Below are 20,603 nucleotides of genomic sequence, written 5' to 3' on the forward strand. Positions count from 1 at the left end.
AACAAAGAGAAGCTGTTCCAATTAGCTGATGGTACAAGGTCTAAAGGACAGAGATTTAAGGTTTTGGGCAAGAAATGCAGGGTGGATGCGAGGAGGAACTTTTTTACGCAGTGAGTGGTAATGACCTGGATCTTGCTGCCTACAAGGATGGTGGAAGAAGAGACATTCAATGATTTCAAAAAGAAATTGAATGGGCACTTGAGGGAAATAAACTTGCAGGGCTATAGAGATAGAGAAGGGAATGGGACTGACTGGATTGCTCTACAGACAGCTGGCATGGACTCGATGGGCCAAGCGGCGGCCTCCTGTGCTGTTATGAGTCTGTGGCATTCCTGTGCAGCGCCTTGGAATGTTTTACTATGTTAACGGCAGTATGTAAATCCAAGTTGTTGTTACCATCGTTTCATCAAAAGTTGGGAACTTGAATTAGGCAGAACAGCTTGATAATTGAAATTGAGCAATTGTCTTCAGTAAGTAATTTAAAACTTAGACTGTTTGTTTATCTCGGAGTGCAGAGGCTGTGATGAAAGTATTTCTTTTGACATTGATTTATTCCAAGGAAATATAATGGCTGCAGTTTTGTAGTTTCTTAAAGTGTTATTCTGTTTGGAATACTCAAAAATGCCATCAACTTCGGGCACTGAAAAGTGTTCGCAATCTCATCTGGTCAATGTTTGTCTGATATAACGTGCTATATTTTAACTTCCCTTTGTGAGAAGAGCAATTCTTTTTCCTCTTCTGCTTGTGACCTACCATGCTTCCTATTCTGTTATCTTTATTTATTTATTTAGAGATGCAGCATTGAAGCAGGCCCTTCGGCCCACTGAGTCTGTGCTGACCAACAACCACCCATTTATACTAATCCTACATTAACCCCATATTCTCTCCCACATCCCCACCATTCTCCTACCACTTACCTACACTAGGGGCAATTTACAATGGCCAATTTACCTATCAGCCTGCAAGTCTTTGGCTGTGGGAGGAAACCGGAGCACCCGGCGGAAACCCACGCAGACACAGGGAGAATTTGCAAACTCCGCACAGGCAGTACCCAGAACTGAACCCGGGTCGCTGGAGCTGTGAGGCTGCGGTGCTAGCCACTGCGCCACTGTTATGAACTTTTTTTCCAGCAACAATAATATACGTGTGTAAAGTGCCTTTAACGTATAAAAACATACCAATGTGCTCATGAAGGTGCAGTTAGACAAAAATGGATAAAGCCAAAGGTAGTGTCAAAGAGGTGGCTTAAAAAGGATAAAGAGGTGGAGGGGTTTATGGCCAGAACTATAGAACGTGGGGTTTGATCATTTCCAATGTTGGGGCTAAAGGAAGAAGGAGAAATACAAAAAACTCCAAATTTAGAGGATTAGAGTGTTCTGGGGAGTGGTGGATGCAGGGTGGGGAGGAGGGATTGCGGGGTATGAAGGTGGAAGCAGCCATTCTTTGTATTAGAGAGCATATAGAATTAAAAGCTGAGTTCAGGGTTGAATAGGCTGACGAGGCTGTGTACAATAATGTTCAACTTGAGACCGGAGTCTAGAAGGGGTTTGGAATCCGTGACAAGGGTACAGAGTTTGTGGCAGGGATCAAAGGTGATGGCGCTGGTGGGCGACAAGGAACTTTCTAACTGATCCCTGCGATTCTGCTATTAATTAGCCTGCATCAGTGTATGAAAGTGACTGAACCTCCCAAATTTTCATTATTTTGGGAATTACTTGGTCTTTCTGGAGCATCATCACGATTTTACTTTGTGCTTGTCATTGTAAATCTATGTGTTGCTTCTTCTTCACATAGTGTGTTGGAATACCAATGAGCTGTGTGTCCATGCTGTTTTTTTGCCTTTGCAATAACTGTTTTGCATAGTATAATGTTCCAAGTAGAAGGTAGTTTCAATGTGGTATTAACTTAAATGTACATAGGACATTTTTTAAGCATTTCATATCCAGTTAGTATTTCAATCTATAAAATGGTTGAGTGAAACTTTTTCCTCCCTGTAGATTTCCATTTCAGAGTTCACAGTGCAGTGCATAATATCTACCTCCATTAGATGGAACAAAAATCTGGTTGATCTGAAGAGTGTATGCATTTGTGTGTGTAAAAAATTAACTCCATATGCTTTTTCTCGGCAGAATATAATGCATGATCAAAATATGTTTTTATTCTATCCTTTTCTATTTGCTCCAAAAATTCTGGAAAACTAATATCTATATCAATGTGATTTAAAAAAAAAGGAATGTTGATGAATATTAACAACTCTACATTGGGCCCAATTTGCTATAGCAGGGCATCTAATGGAGCTGATTGTTAGACTTGTCCTTGCACGTTTAGATTTTTAGAAATCTTGCCTGGCAAGTTGCTGAAAGTGCAAGCTTATAGCAGATCTGGGACCTGAGTGAACAGGGCAACCAACTGTATTTCTCCTTAACCAAGCACTTGGAAGGAAGTGTAGATTAGAGTTTAATATCAAATCAGGTATAGAAGGAGGGGGAAATGGAGACTGGATTAACAGTGAGAGGAAAAGGATTTTTTAACATTTTGCATTAAAATATTTCGAATTAAAACTTGAAAGAATAAGACTCCATGCTGTTAAATTTCAGTGCCAGAGGTGTTGATTGCTAGTAATTAACACTTATCAATTTGAGAATTGCTGAAAATAGAGACATGTTGTTGAAGCTTTTCGTCTTGCATTCATCAGGACAATACGCAAGAATAACCAACGTGGGGGAAACCAACAACTTATACTGCATGAGAAGAGAGTGCTGATTGGTTCGGAAGTGAACTCTGATTGGTAGAGGCGTTGCCATAGAGAATGCACCAGTTTACGGTGACTGCCAGTTAACTGCCAAGCTTTGTATGAAATTTAAATCAGGCAGCTTGACTCTGATCAAGGCATTGCCCTGAGGAATGAACCAGCGAATGGCTGTCACTTATTTTGTTCAGCTGAAATAGGCGCAATGCGTGTACATGGTCTTTCTATCTACAAAGACCAGGGACCCATGTGTTAATATATGTAGCTTCCAGTACGCACAATTGCGCCACACTGCGAGCCCTACTGACGATCTTAAATTGGTGGTCAGCGTAATTCTTAGCACACTTCAGATTATTTGGCAAATGCTGTCCAATCGCGGATCACATCTAATGTTGGACGCTGTATTTTGAGTTTTGCCCGCATGGGCTGGTTGGGTACGGCCTGTACCTTGCCCGTTGTGAACAGCGGAAGGGACATGTTTGATACGATCCGCCAGTCTTTGGGACGTACGGCCTATATACCTAGCATCACACTGGCATTGAAATTCATATATCACATTACTCATTTGTGTGATAAGCAGGACTTTTTGGCTTGACGGCAGCATCCTGTTAGTGGCGAACACCATACGTGTTGCTACTGCATAGTAGCAGCGTGAAACAGCTAGCTTTACCTGTTGCTCAAATTTTTGGGATACATTACCCTTCCAGAGTAATTTGTAACAACCATACAGGACTTGCATATCGATAGCAATGCCGTGTCCATGTGCTCATTTGACATTGCTAGCATATTCACCAATGTACCACTTAAGGAAGCCATAGATATTTGTGCTACAGCACTATATCATGGCGATCTAGACCCACCACCATTGCGTGAATTCATTGAACTTGTGAACTCAGCAACTCGGGCAGTTGAGTTCAGTTTTAATGACACCATGTATGCCCAAAATGATGGTGTTGCCATGGGATCCCCTCTAGGCCCAGCTCTCGCAAACATCTTTGTTGGGTTCCATGAGAAATGTGTCTTTGAGGGAATGACCCCCTAACCTCCTACCTCTTGCATATTTCTGATATGTAGATGATACGTTTGCTATATTTGAATCCGCAGCTACATGAAATAATTTCCTTGCATGTCTTAATGGGCTCCATCCTGCGCTCAAATTCACCTTTGAAATGGAGCAGTCAAATGAGCTCCTTTTCCTTGACGTACTAGTTGAAAAATCTGTTAAGGGGTTCTCTACCACACTCTACTGCAAACCTTCCTTCACTGGTCATTATACACGTTGGGATTCTTACAGTTCCACACGCTATAAGATTGGCCTTATCGGCAATCCCATAAATAGGGCCCAAGCTATTTGCTCACCATGCAAACCTGATGCTGAAATAGGGCGAATTAAAGTCATCCTGCTTGACAACAGCTACCCTGATCAGATCATTTCTCGCTGTATATAGCGCAAACTAAGGCCGTCATTTTCGGCCCTGAAAAGTGCCCAGTCTACCTCAAATTACCCTGGAAGGGTAATGTACACCAAAAATTTGAGCAACGGGTAAAGCTAGCTGTTTCACGCTGCTACTATGCAGTAGCAACACGTGTGGTGTTCGCCACTAACAGGATTTTGCAGTCAAGCCAAAAGGACGTCCTGCCTATCCCACAAATGAGTAATGTGATATATGAATTTCAATGCCAGTGTGATGCTAGGTATATAGGCCGTATGTCTCAAAGATTGGCAGATCGTATCAAACAACATGTCCCTTCCGCTGTTCACAATGGGCAAGGTACAGCCCGTACCCAACCACCCTGTGCGTGCAAAACTCAAAACACAGTGTCCAACATTAGATGTGATTCCGCGATTGGACAACATTTGCTAAATAATCCGAAGTGTGCTAAGAATTACGCAGACCACCAATTTAAGATTGTCAGTAGGGCTCTCAGTGTGGCGCAATTGCGCGTATTGGAAGCTACATGTATTAATACACGGGGCCCTGGTATTTGTAGATAAAAAGAACATGTACACACATTGCACCTGTTTCAGCTGAACAAAATAAGTGACAGCCATTTGCTGTTTCATTCCTCAGGGCAATGCCTTGACCAATTAGAGTCAAGCTGCCTGGTTTAAATTTCAAACAAAGCTTGGCAGTTAACTGGCAGTCACTGTAAACTGGTACATTCTCCATGGCAATGCCTCTACCAATCAGAGTTCATTTCCCAAACAATCAGCACTCTCTGTTCTCATGCAGTATAAGTTGTTGGTTTCCCCTACATTGGTTATTCTTGCGTATCGTCCTGATGACTGCAAGACAAAAAGTTTCGACAACATGTCTCTATTTTCAGCAGTGCTCAAGTTCTGTACTACCAAATGACTATTTATCAATTTGTTAAATGGGTACTTGTACTAACATGGACCAGGTTTAATTTTCTGTGGTGAGTTTAGTTTGCATCTACCATGCAACGACAGCAACTTCATACCATTCAGTTCTTTGCAATGATGAAGCAGATGCCAAGGCTCTGTTTTTGCGTAGCTGATGCTGGTACAGCACATCTGAGACAGCAACTTTTGGATTTCTGTATTTAACCTCCCATCTGGTCTTCGCATGAAGCAGTTGTGCGTAAATAACAGCAATATCCATTAGTCTTACCATTATTTTGACAGCGAATTATAAATCATTGTTTTTTTTTATCAGTAAGTATAGATAGTTTTCTTCATTATGAATTATGTAATGTGATTTGTTATTTTGAATTTATAAGTTAATTACAAATTTATAACAGGAGGGGGGCCATTTGGTCCATCCTGTCTGTGCCTGCTCTTTGCTCGAGCATTCCAAACCAAATCACTGTTCTGCACGTATTCTGATGGCATATATCTTCCTATGAACCAAAATAAGTTTACAACACTGAAGGAGGCCTTTTGGCCGACTGATTTTTTTTTTTAGAACTATGTAACTGTGTTGAAACGGGATTTTATTTATAAGGCAGATTTGCCATTCTGGGCTTGAAAATGCATTGCAATTAATAAATTTTATTGAACTTTAGTTTTCTTAATTGCTATGCTATTTTGTTCTACCCAAATTACTGAAAACAGGTTTTTAATTAAAATCACTTTTCTGTTTCAAATAGTGATGGTCACTCAGTAAATTTAAAATCTAAAGATTTGTAATTCACTTGATAAGGGCCACTGACCAAAGGTCCCAAGTTCATTTCTCAATCTTTGCTGTTAGCTGATGTGATCCAGGTGACAGAGTTGCTATAGTTAGCCTCAGTATCTTGGGTAACGCACCCTTGGTACTCAAGTTTGATCACTTTTCAGTCATCCCTGCATTGTGTGGATATTAGGTAGATAGAATTGGTTATGGCTGGTGTGCCATCCATGATTGAATAGCCAACTAATAACCACTATCTGGGCCTGTACATGGAGTGTTATCACTTGACTGAGGTGCTCAATCTCAGAGCAAGAGGAGTTAATGAGTCAGGAGAGGAGGAGTGGTGTTGAGGAGAGAAAATGGTCAATTGTAATGAATGATTTTAACTTTGTGCTTGCAAATTCTCAGGTCTTTCAAGTGTGGCAGAAATAGAGACAGGAATACAGCACATTTTAGCAGATATGATGTCTAAAGACAGAGAAACATTGAACTGTATCCGGAAATTGTAAGTATTAATTTAAAACTGCTCTCTATAGTAAGTGGAGGGTATGTACACTAGGGGCTGAATTTTGCGCCCATGGCGGGGCTCCCGGCACTGGGCCGAAATGGTGGGGTGGGGGGGGTGGAATCTCGCCTTGGCCAGCTGGAGCCCCGCTGGAGTGATTCTACAGCACCGGGCCAATTATCAGCTCTGTGTCGGGATCCCTATCCCTTTAAAATCGTGGATCCTGCCTCCAAGAGCTGCCGGTCAATCTCAGAGCTGGCAGCTCAGCAGTATCGGCAGCGGTGGCCACTGCTGGTACTGCAGGAGGCTTTGGACACGGGCCCAGTGCTGGATCCTGGATCTAAGGTAAGTGAGGGCAGGGCAGGGAGGGAGAGGGTGCGTGTTTAGTGCAGGGGGACAGGAGTTCAGGTTGGTGCAGGTTTTCCCGGCGGGGGCCCTCCGTCAGCCACAGATTCTTCTCAGAGGAGATCTGCATGGTTTAGATACCAGATTACCCAGTTTTCAAACATCGTGTGTCAACGTGGAGTTAGTTTGACCTCAGAGACCTGATTATGAAAGGCCACTTAAGGGCCTCAATTGGCCCCTGGGTGGGAAGGCTGTTGTCAGCCTATCCCGCCTATTACACTGACAAAATTGCATTGCGACAGGAAGACGACGGGCCCTCTGCCTCCCCGCCTCCCATTGCAGTTCTATGGTCCGCCCGCCTCTGAACTCGTTTCAGGGGGGCCTTTAAAATTCAGCCGTAGGTGAGGAAGGCCTAGTTATTAACGAACAACAAAAGTAATGCATGAATGGAATATGGTGAGGTGTACTGCTGTAGTTTGCTGACTTTTATATAATGTTAAGATACAGCTGCATCAGCTATTCTGTTCAATGTCATAAACATAGAAGTCTGGCTTAGGAATATTAATGCCTTTTGGTTTTGCTTTGGTTGCAATCTTATACTGGTAGTGGCAGTCCAACAAGATCTCCTGTAAGTGTTTGTCTCCATAACAGTACACTTCAAAAGTAATTTGTTTGAATAACAAGATATTTTGTCCTAATACGGCACTACGTAAGTGGAAATATTATATCTCTGCTGTAAAGTTTTGGCTCTGGCACAGTGTAGCTATTCCTCATCCGGACTACTGCTCTGCGCAGCTTTCATAATCAGGTCTCTGAGGTCAAACTAACTCCACGTTGACACACGATGATGTTTGAAAACTGGATAATGTGGTATCTAAACCATGCAGATCTGCAGAATACAAGGCATTGTTAATGATTGACCAGCCAGTTTGGCTCAATGATTGAACCTGGAAGGGTTTGAATTCTTTACAGTCAGCAAGCCAGTGCCATAACTGGTACTGTGGTTGTACATGAAGAAGCAGTGGAAACCCGAGCAATGATCATCTTTTGCCAGTGCAGTTTTGACTAATTAAGTGATGGGGGTGGTGTGGGAGGGGGTGCTTTCTGTTGTTTGTCCTATTTCACATGTGTATTTTATTTGTTGCTACTCAAACCCTCTGCTGTACATATTTTTAGTATCACTCTTCAAAATTGAAGTTTGAAGTTCCTTTTTGGTCTGTTGTGCTTTATTTCAGTACTTGCATTAACTCTAGTCCTTAATCTAAACGATCTATGGTTTAATATTAAACCATAATCATCACTCATTGGAGCCATTTGATGTATTGAACTGAGATTAAGAAAAGCCATTTTGTCCTGTTTTAGCTGTTCCTTCCAAAAATGGAAAAAATCTGTAATCCCTCCATCATGCCATTTAATGGGCTTTCGAATGACTCCCTAATTTTTCACTTCCACTGCTCTTGCGGAAGCCTTTTCCAAATGTTGATTACTGTGTGTGTGAAGACTTTCCAGACAACACACCAATTTGAACTAATACCCCTCCCCTTACCCCCCCCCCCCCCCCCCCCCCCGTCCTGCTGTTTTGGATTATGCTCTGGGTTTCACTTTTTTAATATTGTGTACAAGGCCCTACCCTCAGTCATTTCCTTTCAAGGCTGAACAGTCCCAGTTTTCTAATCTAATCTCAGTTTTTTGGTGATGGGAATGAGCCTTCTGGTTCTTCTAAACTGTCTCAGGGCCCGAATGTTGTGCTTTGGTGACCAAAATTGGATATTGTAATCAAGTGGCTGATTTATCCTAATACTGATTACATTTCCAAGTTTCTGATCTCTATTACACAATTGAACCAGCTGCACTAATATTGCAATCCATGTTAATGCAGATTTTAAAATTGGATATTTAATTAGGTAAAATGGTACACTGAAAAAATGTACAATTTAGAGGGTTATTTATTTTTATCTGTCAGCTTGTTTTTTACAAGATTGTAAACTTGGAACCATGGTTGTAAACTGAGAAAATTGTGCAATTTATACAGTAGCTTTCTTGAGTCTAACTTGAATGTAAAGAATTAGCTATTACTGAATGCAATATATGTTGAAGCTGGAAAAAAAGTGGGAAACAGGAACACCCGATTACCACAGAAGCAAAACCAAAAATAAGGGCTGGTGTTAAGGACTCGAGTCAGTGCAAGTGCGTAAAGAAATTGAAATAGGCCAGAACAAAGCTTCAAATCTGTTCAATTTTGAAAACCCATTTTAAACCTTCCTCCCATGCATATCATTTTTGTATTTCTTGCAGGTCAATTGACCTGGACTACCTTTTGAGCATTCTTACATTCTTGTATTCTTCTCACTGCTCAATATGTTTAATAGGAAGCTGTGCCATTTGTTTGGTGTGTGAAATGTATAAGTGTGGGAGGAGAGGATATTTCTTCAACTGCATTTCTGGAATACAAGGGCAAGCAGCAATCTACTCCCAGATTTATGCCAATATTGTTCTTAGAAAGTGAGCACACTCTCTACAATTATAGTTCAAATTTTTAAATCTGTTTATATTTTCATGAGTAACTTTTGTTCTAGTCCAAATAAAAACTCTTTATTGAACCATTAGCAACAGAGATTACATGAACTGATAGAACATTTAGCATATTTCCAACAAAAGCCCAAGGGTGTACTGGCTCTTTTCAAGGGAAAAAGTCTTCTCTAATAAAAGGAGTTAAGGGAGATGATCTAATCTGATTTCGAATGAACATGTTACTTTATTCTCTCTGTCTGATCTCGCCTTCCCCCACTCCCTGACCACCCCTGCAATCACCCAAGTTCTTTCTCTTGTGGTCTCTTTGTCCATTCAACTGTTACATCAAGGTGGCAACCTGACCACTTTTTAGGGCATCTCCAGTCCAGCTCTTAACAATGACCTAGTGATCACCAATGTTCCTTTTGATTTTCCTCTTCCTATGGGGGGATGCCTGGCCTTGCCTTTTTGCTTTCTCCTGCCTGGTGCTCTGCTGCTCTGATAATGCATTGCTCACATTTATTTGATTCTTGATGCAATACACAAAAATGCTGAAGGAATAATCCTCCTTTCTGCACCCATCCTCCCCCCACCACCGTTGACTATTTTAGTTGATGTAATATATTTTTTCATTGATTGCAGACTACCTCAAAAAGGTCTGGAACTCATAATCTCTGTTACTCTTCACCTACCTTTATAAGTGTCAGCTTGGCTCACTGGTGACACTTTCACCACTACAGGACATGAATAAACAATTCAGGCTGACATTTCAGTGCAGTATTGAAGGTGTGCTGTATTGTCAGAGGTACTCTGTTTTAGATGAGATGTTAAATCAAGGCCCCTTTTCCCTGTCTAAGTGGAGGTAAAAGATGTCACAATTTGAAGAAGTATCCTAGCCAACGTTTATCTCTCAATTAATGCTACCAAAAAAAGACAGCTGATCTTTTATCTCATTGCTATTTGTGGACACTTGCTCTGCAGTTAGGCTGTTCTATTTGCCTGCTTATCAGTGACTACATTTCAAAAGTACCTCATTGACCAGAAAAAGCTTTGAGACGTCCTGCAAAAGTTTCTCTTTGTTCTGTACCTACTATACCTTAAGATTCACCATTCTTGGGAACTTATCCATTGCTGTTTGAAGGGCTATAGTGAGCCCATTCTTGCAGCATGTTCTGGTAATCTGTTTCACAGGCTTTGTTGAAAAAAAAATTACTTTTTGCATCTAACCTTTTATATTTTATGTGTGTGCCCTAGTTCTCCAGTTGCTGTCTGGCTCAAATAATCTATCTACCCAAAGAATCTGTTCCTTTCATCATTTTCGAAACCTCTATTTCTCTCCTTGAAATTTACAAATTATTGACAATGAGTAATACTTTCTTAAAGTATATATTTATTAGAAATAAAGTCTGACCTGCTTGTAAAAAAAAAGAATTGATATTTATATTCTGATGTGTGTTTATAGGTGTGAACCAAATATTGTTCTTATTCAGTCAACTTTGACAAAAGCAACTGCAAAAGAAAAGGATGGAAACAAAAAAGATACTGAGAAATTCCGCCTGTACCATAACTTCAGCAGCAGTGTCGGAAACATCCATCATCATCAGGTAAGGAATATTGTCAAGTTTTACAAAGCAGTTTTATTATTTGGATAAAGTAGAAATGTTACCATGGTATCACAAATTTTAATAAATATTGTTTAGATTTCAAATTTTGCCCTGGAATTTTCATGAAGCTGCTCTTGCTCTGTTCTAGTAACTTCACCGGAAGTGCAGCGGAAACCCATTTATGCATGGAAACTGTGTCTCTGCCATGTTTTCTAGTGAGTGCCAAAACAGGAGCAGCTCCACAGAAATTCTCAGTCTTTATTTTTTTTTCTTCACAATACTAGAATCACAATTGATACGTCTGAATGACCATTGCTGATACAGCATTTGTTGAGCTCAAACTTCAGTATTTTATGTTTTCAGAATCAAAAATACATAATATACTGACATCTATTATTTCTTGACAACAAGAATGTGTATTTATATAGAGCTTTTATTGTAGAAAAACATCTAAAGATGTTTCAGAGGTGTAATGAAACAAAGAAGGATACTGTGTCAAAGAAGCATAGGTGACCAATAGCTTGCACAAAAATCTGGGTTTTAGGGATGATCTTCAAGGAGGTGAGATGGGTGTAGAGGTTCAAGAGAGAATTCTAAAGTGCGGAGCCTGGTCTGCTGAAGGCATGGGCATCAACTGTCGAGTGAAGTTATCAGGGTGGGGGCAGGTGGTGGTGGGGGAGGATGCACAAGAGACTCAAGCCTGAGGAATGGAGGCATTGTCTGACTGCTGGAGGTCACAGAAATAGGGAAGATGAGGAGGGACAAGACCCCAAAGGGATTTTCCATGCTAATGTAGGTTAGTCAGGACAGCCGTGATAGATAAGTAGAATGGTACAGGATAGCTTTTGAGCAGCAGATTTTAGATGGAACTGAAGTTTATGGAGGGTGAAGAGTGGGAGGTCAACCAAAAGAGCATTGGAATAGTTGAGTTTGGAGATGATAAAGGCATGGCTTTGCTAAGGGTTTCAGCAGCAAATGGGACTGATTGGATTGTTCTGCAGAGAGCTGGCGTGGACATGATGGGCTGAATAACCTCCTACTGTGCCGTTATGACTCTATGAAGTCCGTGAAATTGACTTTTTTAATGTTCAAAGAATAGCTGCTGGTATAGCTAGCTCTGCACAAAAAATGTAACTGCTATTTGGAGATTAGTGGAAGCTGCAAATGTTTTTATATACATGTGCACATAACTCTTATTTTTAGATGGAGAATGTATGAATGGTACCGGATAATCTGGCACTGCCCACTTATACTGCTCAAAATTGGTTTTGGAATCTCACTGGTGTGTATGATAATTATGACAATTGAAAGTTTACTTTTGATTATCAAAGAACCTTTCTGGTTGTATTTCAGCAGGACTAGATTTTTTTCCTACAAAAGGAAGTTGAATTTCCTTACAACTTCAGAATTTGGTATATTAACTCAACCACTGACAACAAACATGCATTCAATTTTGACCTTATTTGGCAGCTTGTCAATCATAGTCCAAACTTCAGCATGGTGTTGTCATAGGCACAAAGCACTGAGTTGTGGGGCTAACAATGTTGTTGCCTGTCATGGCACCAAATGCCTTTTGAAGATTCTGAGAGAACAAATAATGAATTTTGTCACTTTTATTTTCCATACATTTACGAGAGAAACATCTACTTTGGCAGTATGCTGTACTTTCTGTTCTGTTCACTTAAATGTGATGCACATAACTGTTTTTGTTACTTTTTTGTCCTGTAAAATGTCAAGCCATTTCTGTCACTGGTATGGTGATGCTGATGTCCGTAAATCAGTATAGTGCCTTGCAGCCATATAAAACCATTGCGTTTAACATATGTGACATGTCTGAGTTTGCCTATAATTGAATTAAAGCTGTCTTAATGACACAGTGTGTGCAGTTGTGACAGTGCTTTCAGCATCTAACAAGTAAGAGATGTCAAAAAAAAGTTGAGATTTAAGTTTTATTTATCTAAGATTCACTTGGTCATATTTTGAACACCTTGTTTTTAATTTCCAATTCAATTTGTATTTTTTTTTTTAAAATTCTGATATTACCGTCACTTACTAAACGTTTTCACCTCTTGAACGAGTCATTCTCTGTAATAGCTAGTAGAAATTGTGGTTGCTGCAGGGTGAGACACGCTGTCAGTTTTACCTCTTTCAAGGTGAGATTCTCCACTTCCATAATGCGTGCAATGTAGCAGCCAATTGAAGATTGGACAAAACTCATCAAGTTTGTGACAGGTGGATTCTCACAGTGCTGGGTGTCAAATCTACAAGCACAGGGTTTGAAGAAATCATTTTACGTACTGTACTCTTAACCATTTCCTTTTTTACATTTATAATACTTGCATTAAAAGAGTGTTTCTGCAAGATGAGATTACATAATAGACCTGATCTAACTTGCTGTATGACACAGTTTTCTCCAACTGCGGATTTTTAAAATAAATTTTTGAAACCTTTTGTTTGACTAGTTTTAATGGAACATAGGCCTACCCCTGTTCTTTTCAGCCTGTTCCTTCCAAGACCAATATATCCTTTCCAAGGTGCAGTGCTCAGAACTGTACACTCTACTCCAGATGTCGTCTAACCAGGGCTTTCTACAACTGTAGCAAAACTTTCTCCCCTATGCATTCTAACCTTCTAACTAATGTCAACATTCCATTAGCCTTTTTGTTTTTTTTGTACCCGACTACTACATTTTAGTGATCTGTGCACATGGACCCCTAGATCTTGTTGGACCCAGCTTTTCATTTTTAAATCTTTTTATCCTTTTTGGTTCCACATCGATGACATCACATTTATCTGTACTGAAATCTACCTGCCACAGTTTTACTCACTCAATCTATCAATGTTCCTTTGTAATTTTATGCTCCCATCTATACTATTTACTATGCCACCAGTCTCATTGTCATTGGCAAACTTGGAGATACAGCTCCCTATTGTGTTATCTAAGTCATCAGTACATATAGTGATTCGTTGAAGTCCCAGTATCGACATCATTAGTCACTTCTTTCCAATTGGAGTGCATACCCATTATCCCTACTCTCTGCCTTCTATCACCTAACTAAACTCCTGACAGGCCAATAATTTGTCTTCAAATCCATGAGCTTTAATTTTAGCACTTTTATGGGATTTTATCAAATGCCTTCTGGAAGTCAGTAGACATTTCTGTGTCTACTACTTTAGTTGCTTCCTTAAAAAAATTCATTTAGGTTTGTGGAACATGACCTACCCTTTACAAATCCATGTTGGCTGTCTTAATCAGCTCATATTTCTCTAGGTGTTCAGTCACTCTGTCCTGAGTTATAGATCCCATAACTTGCACACAACATGGCTATTGTTGTCAAGAAAATATATTTGTTAAATATGAAAGTCTGGACTGTCTCTCCTTGGAAAAAAAAAACTGTGGATGCTGGATCAGTTCAAGCTGAGATCAATAGATACTTGTTGGGTGAGGGATATGCAGCAAAGGTGGGTAAATAGTGTTGACGTACAGATCAGCCATGACCTAATAGAATGGTAAACTGGCTTACTCCTGTTCCTATCTTATGTTCCAACCATGCATCATGTTTAGTTTCTGACTTGTACAAGTAGTATTACATATTTAAGTGTTAAATTATAAGCTTGCAATAACATTAAAAAATCAATCCAAAGCATTTTGATTTTCAGAGACTATTGGAACTTTTTTTTTTAAAGATTAGGAGCAAAGATTTTAAGAACTGATAACATAATATTTAAAATGTTTGCTCCATAACATTATGATTGTAGATTGTGCTGTATAACATGTGAATCCATATTGGACCTGATGAAGGAAATACAATAAATAATAATAGGTTACTGCAAGAAAGAGTTAACTGCAATATTTTTGGCTTCAGTGCAAAGTAATAGCGTGTGGAATTATGGATAGTGGAATCTATTGTACTACGGACAGTGTAATATGTTATACTGTAGAAGAAAGAATACAGTATCAAATTATATTACCATCACTGCCATTTGATGGCCATAATCTGAATTTATAATGTATTTTAAAAATGGAGTTTTTGTTGAAAAATCCAAAATAAGAGCACATTATTACAATTTTCCTTGCCTTAAATGTTACAGTTCTTTTAAGGATAAGACATACTGTCAATTTCATCTCTTTCAGGGTAAGATTCTCCACTTCCATAAGGTGTGCAATGTAGCAGCCAAGTGAAAATTAGACACAACTCCTCACGCATCTGCAGCAGATAGATCCATATGTTATGAGTAATAATACTGAAAACATACTTGACTGTCCAATACTTTTGCCTACCATCAAAGCTGCATCAAACTTAAAGGTTTTAGAAATTTCTTATATAATAAAAAGTCCACACCTGGCGAAACAATTGGAGAAATCTTTGTTTTCTCCAAAATATGCATTGTTATGTAACTAGTTGCATTTGGTGTATTAAGTCATCTGCCTTTCTAAAAGCATTTATAAAGCATTTTTTGACTATATTGGATGTAGCTTAACGTTGTAATTTTGTATAGTCAGTTATGGAATCCCTACTTGAGTACTGTGGCAGTAAAAACAAAAGCTCCATTTGGTGAAAACATTACTTATTCAGGCATGTCTTTGAAAAACACGTGTATGAGTTGTATTTAAACCATATGTTTCCTTTTTATGGCAAGGCTTTTTAAAGCTGCATGACCTCTGTTTTTATCCTAAGAGTACTCACCAAAATTAGAAATAGCACTTGATTCTAATTAAAGCAGACTCTACTAGGTTCTGAAGTGTTCTCACCTCCAGTACTGTCCCCCGAGGCTGCTGCCACCACCCTCCCATATGCATACAATTGATATCGATATTTTCAAACATTATCAGCAACTGCTGTGAAGTTACTGATGATACTTTAAGACCTACGTCCTAACAATTGTAACTTTGCGTGGTTACATTCGATATGTAAAATTCATTCCTCTTTCCAGATTCTAGCCTTGGTAGTTTACATATGTCAGATTGTCTTCTGATAGAATTACACGATAGATTGCTAGAAAAGTGTGTTTTAATTCATGATTTTTCTGGACCAATTTATTTTATTTATATTTACCAAAATAAAGCAAAACAGCGTTTACAGGACAACTCATGCATCTGAAGCTAATTCAGCTATTGAGTTTTCAATATATGAGCATTTCTTCACATCTGGGTTCATTAGTATTGTAAAATCAGTCTTTCTGGTATTTGACCAACAGAAGTCAAAGTATATAACAAAAGCACTATCACATTTTAGTTTCGGTAACTTAGCCTTGCACAGTTTTTCAAGTGCTGCAGCAACTCCAGTCCTGGCAACATTGTTTCTGTTGCATTTTTCTATGCTTGCCTTAATCAATAAGCTTGCGATTACACAAATCATGGCTTCCTGACTGGAGGAATCAGCTGAAGAGGCCATGTTAAAATGTTATCTTCCTGCTGAAATCTATTTTTAAAATATTTTTATTTTCTGTCACTTCTTTCCTGGAAATATGCAGCATGTGTATTTATGGCACTGTTTTGTCCTCTACCCACTTGATGTTATGCCAGGTACTAGTAGAACCTGGAGGTGAAGAGTATCATTTGTTTCAAATATGTAAGTTGAGTTTCTGAAATTTTTGTTACTTCATGCAGTAATAGAAATTTGTTTTAGCATGGTTGGGTTGAATTATTTTATGTTCACTTTTGTTCCTTTTGGCTTTCAAAAAGGTTGGTTAATCTAGCTAGATGCATGAAGTTTGGTGTGCTGGCAACAGCACACCGCCACTTTTAAATTCCCAAATGCCTATTCTTTGTCCCCCATTTGCCTTGAAATTTCTGCCGCTACTGATCTGCTGCTGAATCACACTCTGACCTCCATATTTTGAGACTCTTGTCCGCGGTAGAACCTTTACTCACTCTCTTACCCTGGTATGGGCCTCATTTCCATTCCATTAAGTCCAAAGAATGCAGACTTAAACATTTATGGCAGACAACCGGTTTAGCTATTCATTGCTAGATCTGGTTGTACCAAATAAAGTACTATGAGATCCTGCTATCCTTTGCCAAAACTCCTCACTCCTCCAGGATCATCATGTCCCCCTCCTCCTCCTCCTTCGGCCTCCTTGTCTCGAGATACAATGGGTAAACGCCTAGAGGTGGTCAGTGGTTTGAGGAGCAGCACCTGGAGTGGCTATAAAGGCTATTTCTAGAGTGACAGACTCTTCCACAGGCACTGCAGATAAAATGGGTTGTCGGGGCTGTTACACAGTTGGCTCTGTCCTTACACTTCTGTCTCTTTTCCTGCCAACTGCTAAATCTCTTCCACTTGCCTCTCTTTAGCCCCGCCATTATAGCTGTCTGCCAGCTCTGGCGATCGCTGGCAACTGACTCCCACGACTTGTGGTCAATGTCGCTGGACTTCATGTCGCGTTTGCAGATGTCTTTAAAGCGGAGACATGGACGACCGGTGGGTCTGATACCAGTGACGAGCTCGCTGTACAATGAGTCCTTGGAGATCCTGCCATCTTCCATGCGGCTCACATGGCCAAGCCATCTCAAGCGCCGCTGGCTCAGTAGGGTGTATATGCTGGGGATGTTGGCCACCTCGAGGACTTCTGTGTTGGAGGTACGGTCCAGCCACCTGATGCCACGGATTCTCCGGAGGCAGCAAAGATGGAATGCGTTGAGATGTCGCTCTTGGCTGACCTACGTTGTCCAGGCCTTGCTGCCGTAGAGCAAGGTACTGAGGGCACAGGCTTGAAATACGCGGACTTTTGTGTTCCGTGTCAGGATGCCATTTTCCCACATCCTCTTGGCCAGTCTGGACATAGCAGCAGGTGCCTTTTCCATGCCAATGTTGATTTCTGCATTGATAGTTGAGCCTAGGTAGGTGAACTCTTGAACCACTTCCAGATTGTGCTCGCCGATATTGATGGATGGAGCATTTCTGACGTCCTGTCCCATGATCGTTTTCTTGAGGCTGATGGTTAGGCCAAATTCGTTGCAGGCAGCCGCAATCCTGTCGATGAGTCTCTGCAGATACTCTTCCATGTGCGATGTTAATGCAGCATCGTCAGCAAAGAGGAGTTCCCTGATGAGGACTTTCTGTACTTTGGTCTTCGCTCTAAGACGGGCAAGGTTGAACAACCTGCCATCTGATCTTGTGTGGAGGAAAATTCCTTCTTCTGAAGACTTGGACGCATGTGAGAGCAGCAGTGAGAAGAAGATCCCAAACAGTGTAGGTGTGAGAACACAGCTCTGTTTCACGCCACTCAGGATAGGAAAGGGGTCTGATGAGGTGCCGCTATGCTGAATTGTGCCTTTCATATTGTCATGGATTGAGATGATGATACGTAGTAGCTTTGGTGGGCATCCAATCTTTTCTAGTAGTCTGAAGAGACCACTTCTGCTGACGAGGTCACAGGCTTTGGTGAGATCTATGAAGCCAACGTAGAGGGGCATCCGTTCGTGGCATTTCTCCTGTAGCTGGCGAAGGGAGAACAGCATGTCAATGGTGGATCTCTCTGCTCGAAGGCCGCACTGTGCCTCAGGGTAGACACACTCAACCAGCTTCTGGAGTCTGGTTAAAGCGACTCGAGCAAAGACTTTCCCCACTATGCTGAGCAGGGAAATTCCACGGTAGTTATTGCAGTCACCGCGGTCACCCTTGTTCTTATAGAGGGTGATGATATTGGCATCGCGCATGTCCTGTGGCACTGCTCCCTCGTCCCAGCACTGGCAAAGCAGTTCATGGAGTGCTGAGAGTATAGCAGGCTTGGCACTCTTGATTATTTCAGGGGTAATGCCGTCCTTTCCAGGAACTTTTCCACTGGCTAGAGAATCAGTGGCATCGCTGAGTTCTGATTTTGTTGGCTGTTCGCCCAGCTCATCTTTGGTTTGAGCATGCCAGAGAGTGGTCGCTCTGGATCATACTGGAATGAAAAGGTCATCCCTGGCTTGTCATCTCCGCTACCAGCTGTCTTTTAAACCCCATCTTCCCTGTCCCCTCCATCACCTCCAACAATAAGTGCGGGGATCTCATTGACTTCTTTGCTGCGACAATTCGAACCGTCCGTTCAGCTGCTTCTGCCAATTCGCTCCTTTCCCTTAGCCCACCAAGTTAAATTTCTCTCAAGATTACCCCTGCCCTAGCCCTGAACTCCCATTTTTCCTAGTTTCTCTCCTATCTCTGCTTATGCTCTCTCATGGACAAGATGAGATCAACCACCTGTTCCCTCGACCCTTGACCCACCAAACTGCTGACCGCCTAACTTCCTTTCCTGGACCCCATGTTAGCTGGTATTCTTATTGATTCCCTTTCCGAAGGTACTGCCTCCTCCCTTTCAAACCTGCTATCATAATAATTCTCTTTAAAAATAAAACCCATACCTGATCCCTCTGTCCTTGCACATGACTGCTCTGTCTTCAACCACCCTTTCTTCTCCAGAGTCCTTAAGCATGTTATTGCCTTCCAAATCCATGCCCATTTTTTGTGCAACTCCATGTTTAAAACCTTCCGTAGTCTTAAGCTCATCCAAAGCTCTGCTGCCCACATGCTTAGCTCAAAGTCCCGCTCATCAATCACCTTTTGGTTTACTGACCAACATTGGCTGCCTGTCTGGCGCATTCTCATTCTTTTGTTCAAATCTCTCCATGGCATAGCCTCTCTCTATCTCTGTAACCTCCTCCTGCCCTACAAAATATAAACATATAAGATCCTGAGGGGTCTTGACAGGGTGGATGTGGAAAGGATGTTTCCCTTTGTGAGAAAATCTAGAACTCAGGGTCACTGTTTAAAAATAAGGGGTCACCCATTTAAGACAGATGAGAATTTTTTTCTCTTAGAGGGTTGAGAGTCTTTGGAATTCTCTTCCTCAAAAGGCAGTAGAAGCAGAGTCTATTAATATTTTTAAGGCAGAGGTAGATAGATTCTTGATAAGCAAGGGGGTGGAAGGTTATCGAGGGTAGGTGGAAATGTGGAGTAATCAGTTCAGCCATTAACTTATTGAATGGTGGAGCAGACCCGACGGGCTGAGTGGCCTACTCCTGCTCCTAATTCGCATGTCCGTAACCATCGCAACTGTGCCTTCAGCTGTGTAGGCTGTAAGCTCTGTAATTCGCTCTCTAGATCTCTCCACTTCTCTCTCCTTTTAAATTGCCTCTTAGAACCTACTGCTTTGACAAGCTTTTGACCACCTGTTCTGATATCTCTTTGTGACTTGGTGTCAAATTTTGTCTGCTAATGCTTCTTTGAAGTGCCTTGTTTTACTAGCTTAAAGGTGCTATATGAATGCAAATTGTTATTGATCATTTGCTTTCTTTTATACAGGTTACTTAAGATATCGCTAAGCTACATTTCATTCATTTGTGCTAGCTTTTGGGGAATATATTCTAGATTCATACTGTTGCTAGGTGCTATTTGGATGCCTGGATGTAGTAAATATTTGTACAATTAAACCGTGCTACTTTTTAATAATGTAAATGTACCTAACCTGAGTAAAGAGTGATTACAAGTCACATCAAGAGGGTCGGATGGCATCCTCAATGATACGAGAGTAACATACAAATCAAGTCCTTGAGATTAGATTTGAATCTTGAAATAGCTCCCTGATATTTGTTTAATATATTAATGGCCGGGATTTTACCCTTGGCGGAAAGGAGCCGGCCGCCGACTGAAAAGTCTGTGGCGAACCCGCTTCCGCCTGGACTGGGGATCCGACCTGTATTTTGCGGGTCCCTGGCCTTTAAGCGTTCTGAGGCATGACTTCCACCCACTTGAGGCAGGAAGTCCCGCCAA

General features: G+C 40.9%; 1 protein-coding gene across 3 annotated transcripts in view; it reads left to right on the top strand.

Annotated features, from left to right (window-relative positions):
* The window catches only part of srbd1 (S1 RNA binding domain 1), a 332,566-nt gene that overhangs the window by 57,340 nt on the left and 254,623 nt on the right, over positions 1 to 20,603 (top strand). For all 3 annotated transcript variants that reach the window (XM_068045198.1, XM_068045197.1, XM_068045199.1), the window contains 2 exons: positions 6,292 to 6,388; positions 10,707 to 10,848. In XM_068045198.1, coding sequence (XP_067901299.1) covers positions 6,292 to 6,388; positions 10,707 to 10,848 — 239 coding nt within the window. The remainder of the gene's footprint in view (positions 1 to 6,291; positions 6,389 to 10,706; positions 10,849 to 20,603) is intronic.

The sequence above is a fragment of the Heterodontus francisci genome, chromosome 13 (genome assembly GCF_036365525.1).
Source record: "Heterodontus francisci isolate sHetFra1 chromosome 13, sHetFra1.hap1, whole genome shotgun sequence".
Taxonomy (NCBI): Eukaryota; Metazoa; Chordata; class Chondrichthyes; order Heterodontiformes; family Heterodontidae; genus Heterodontus; species Heterodontus francisci.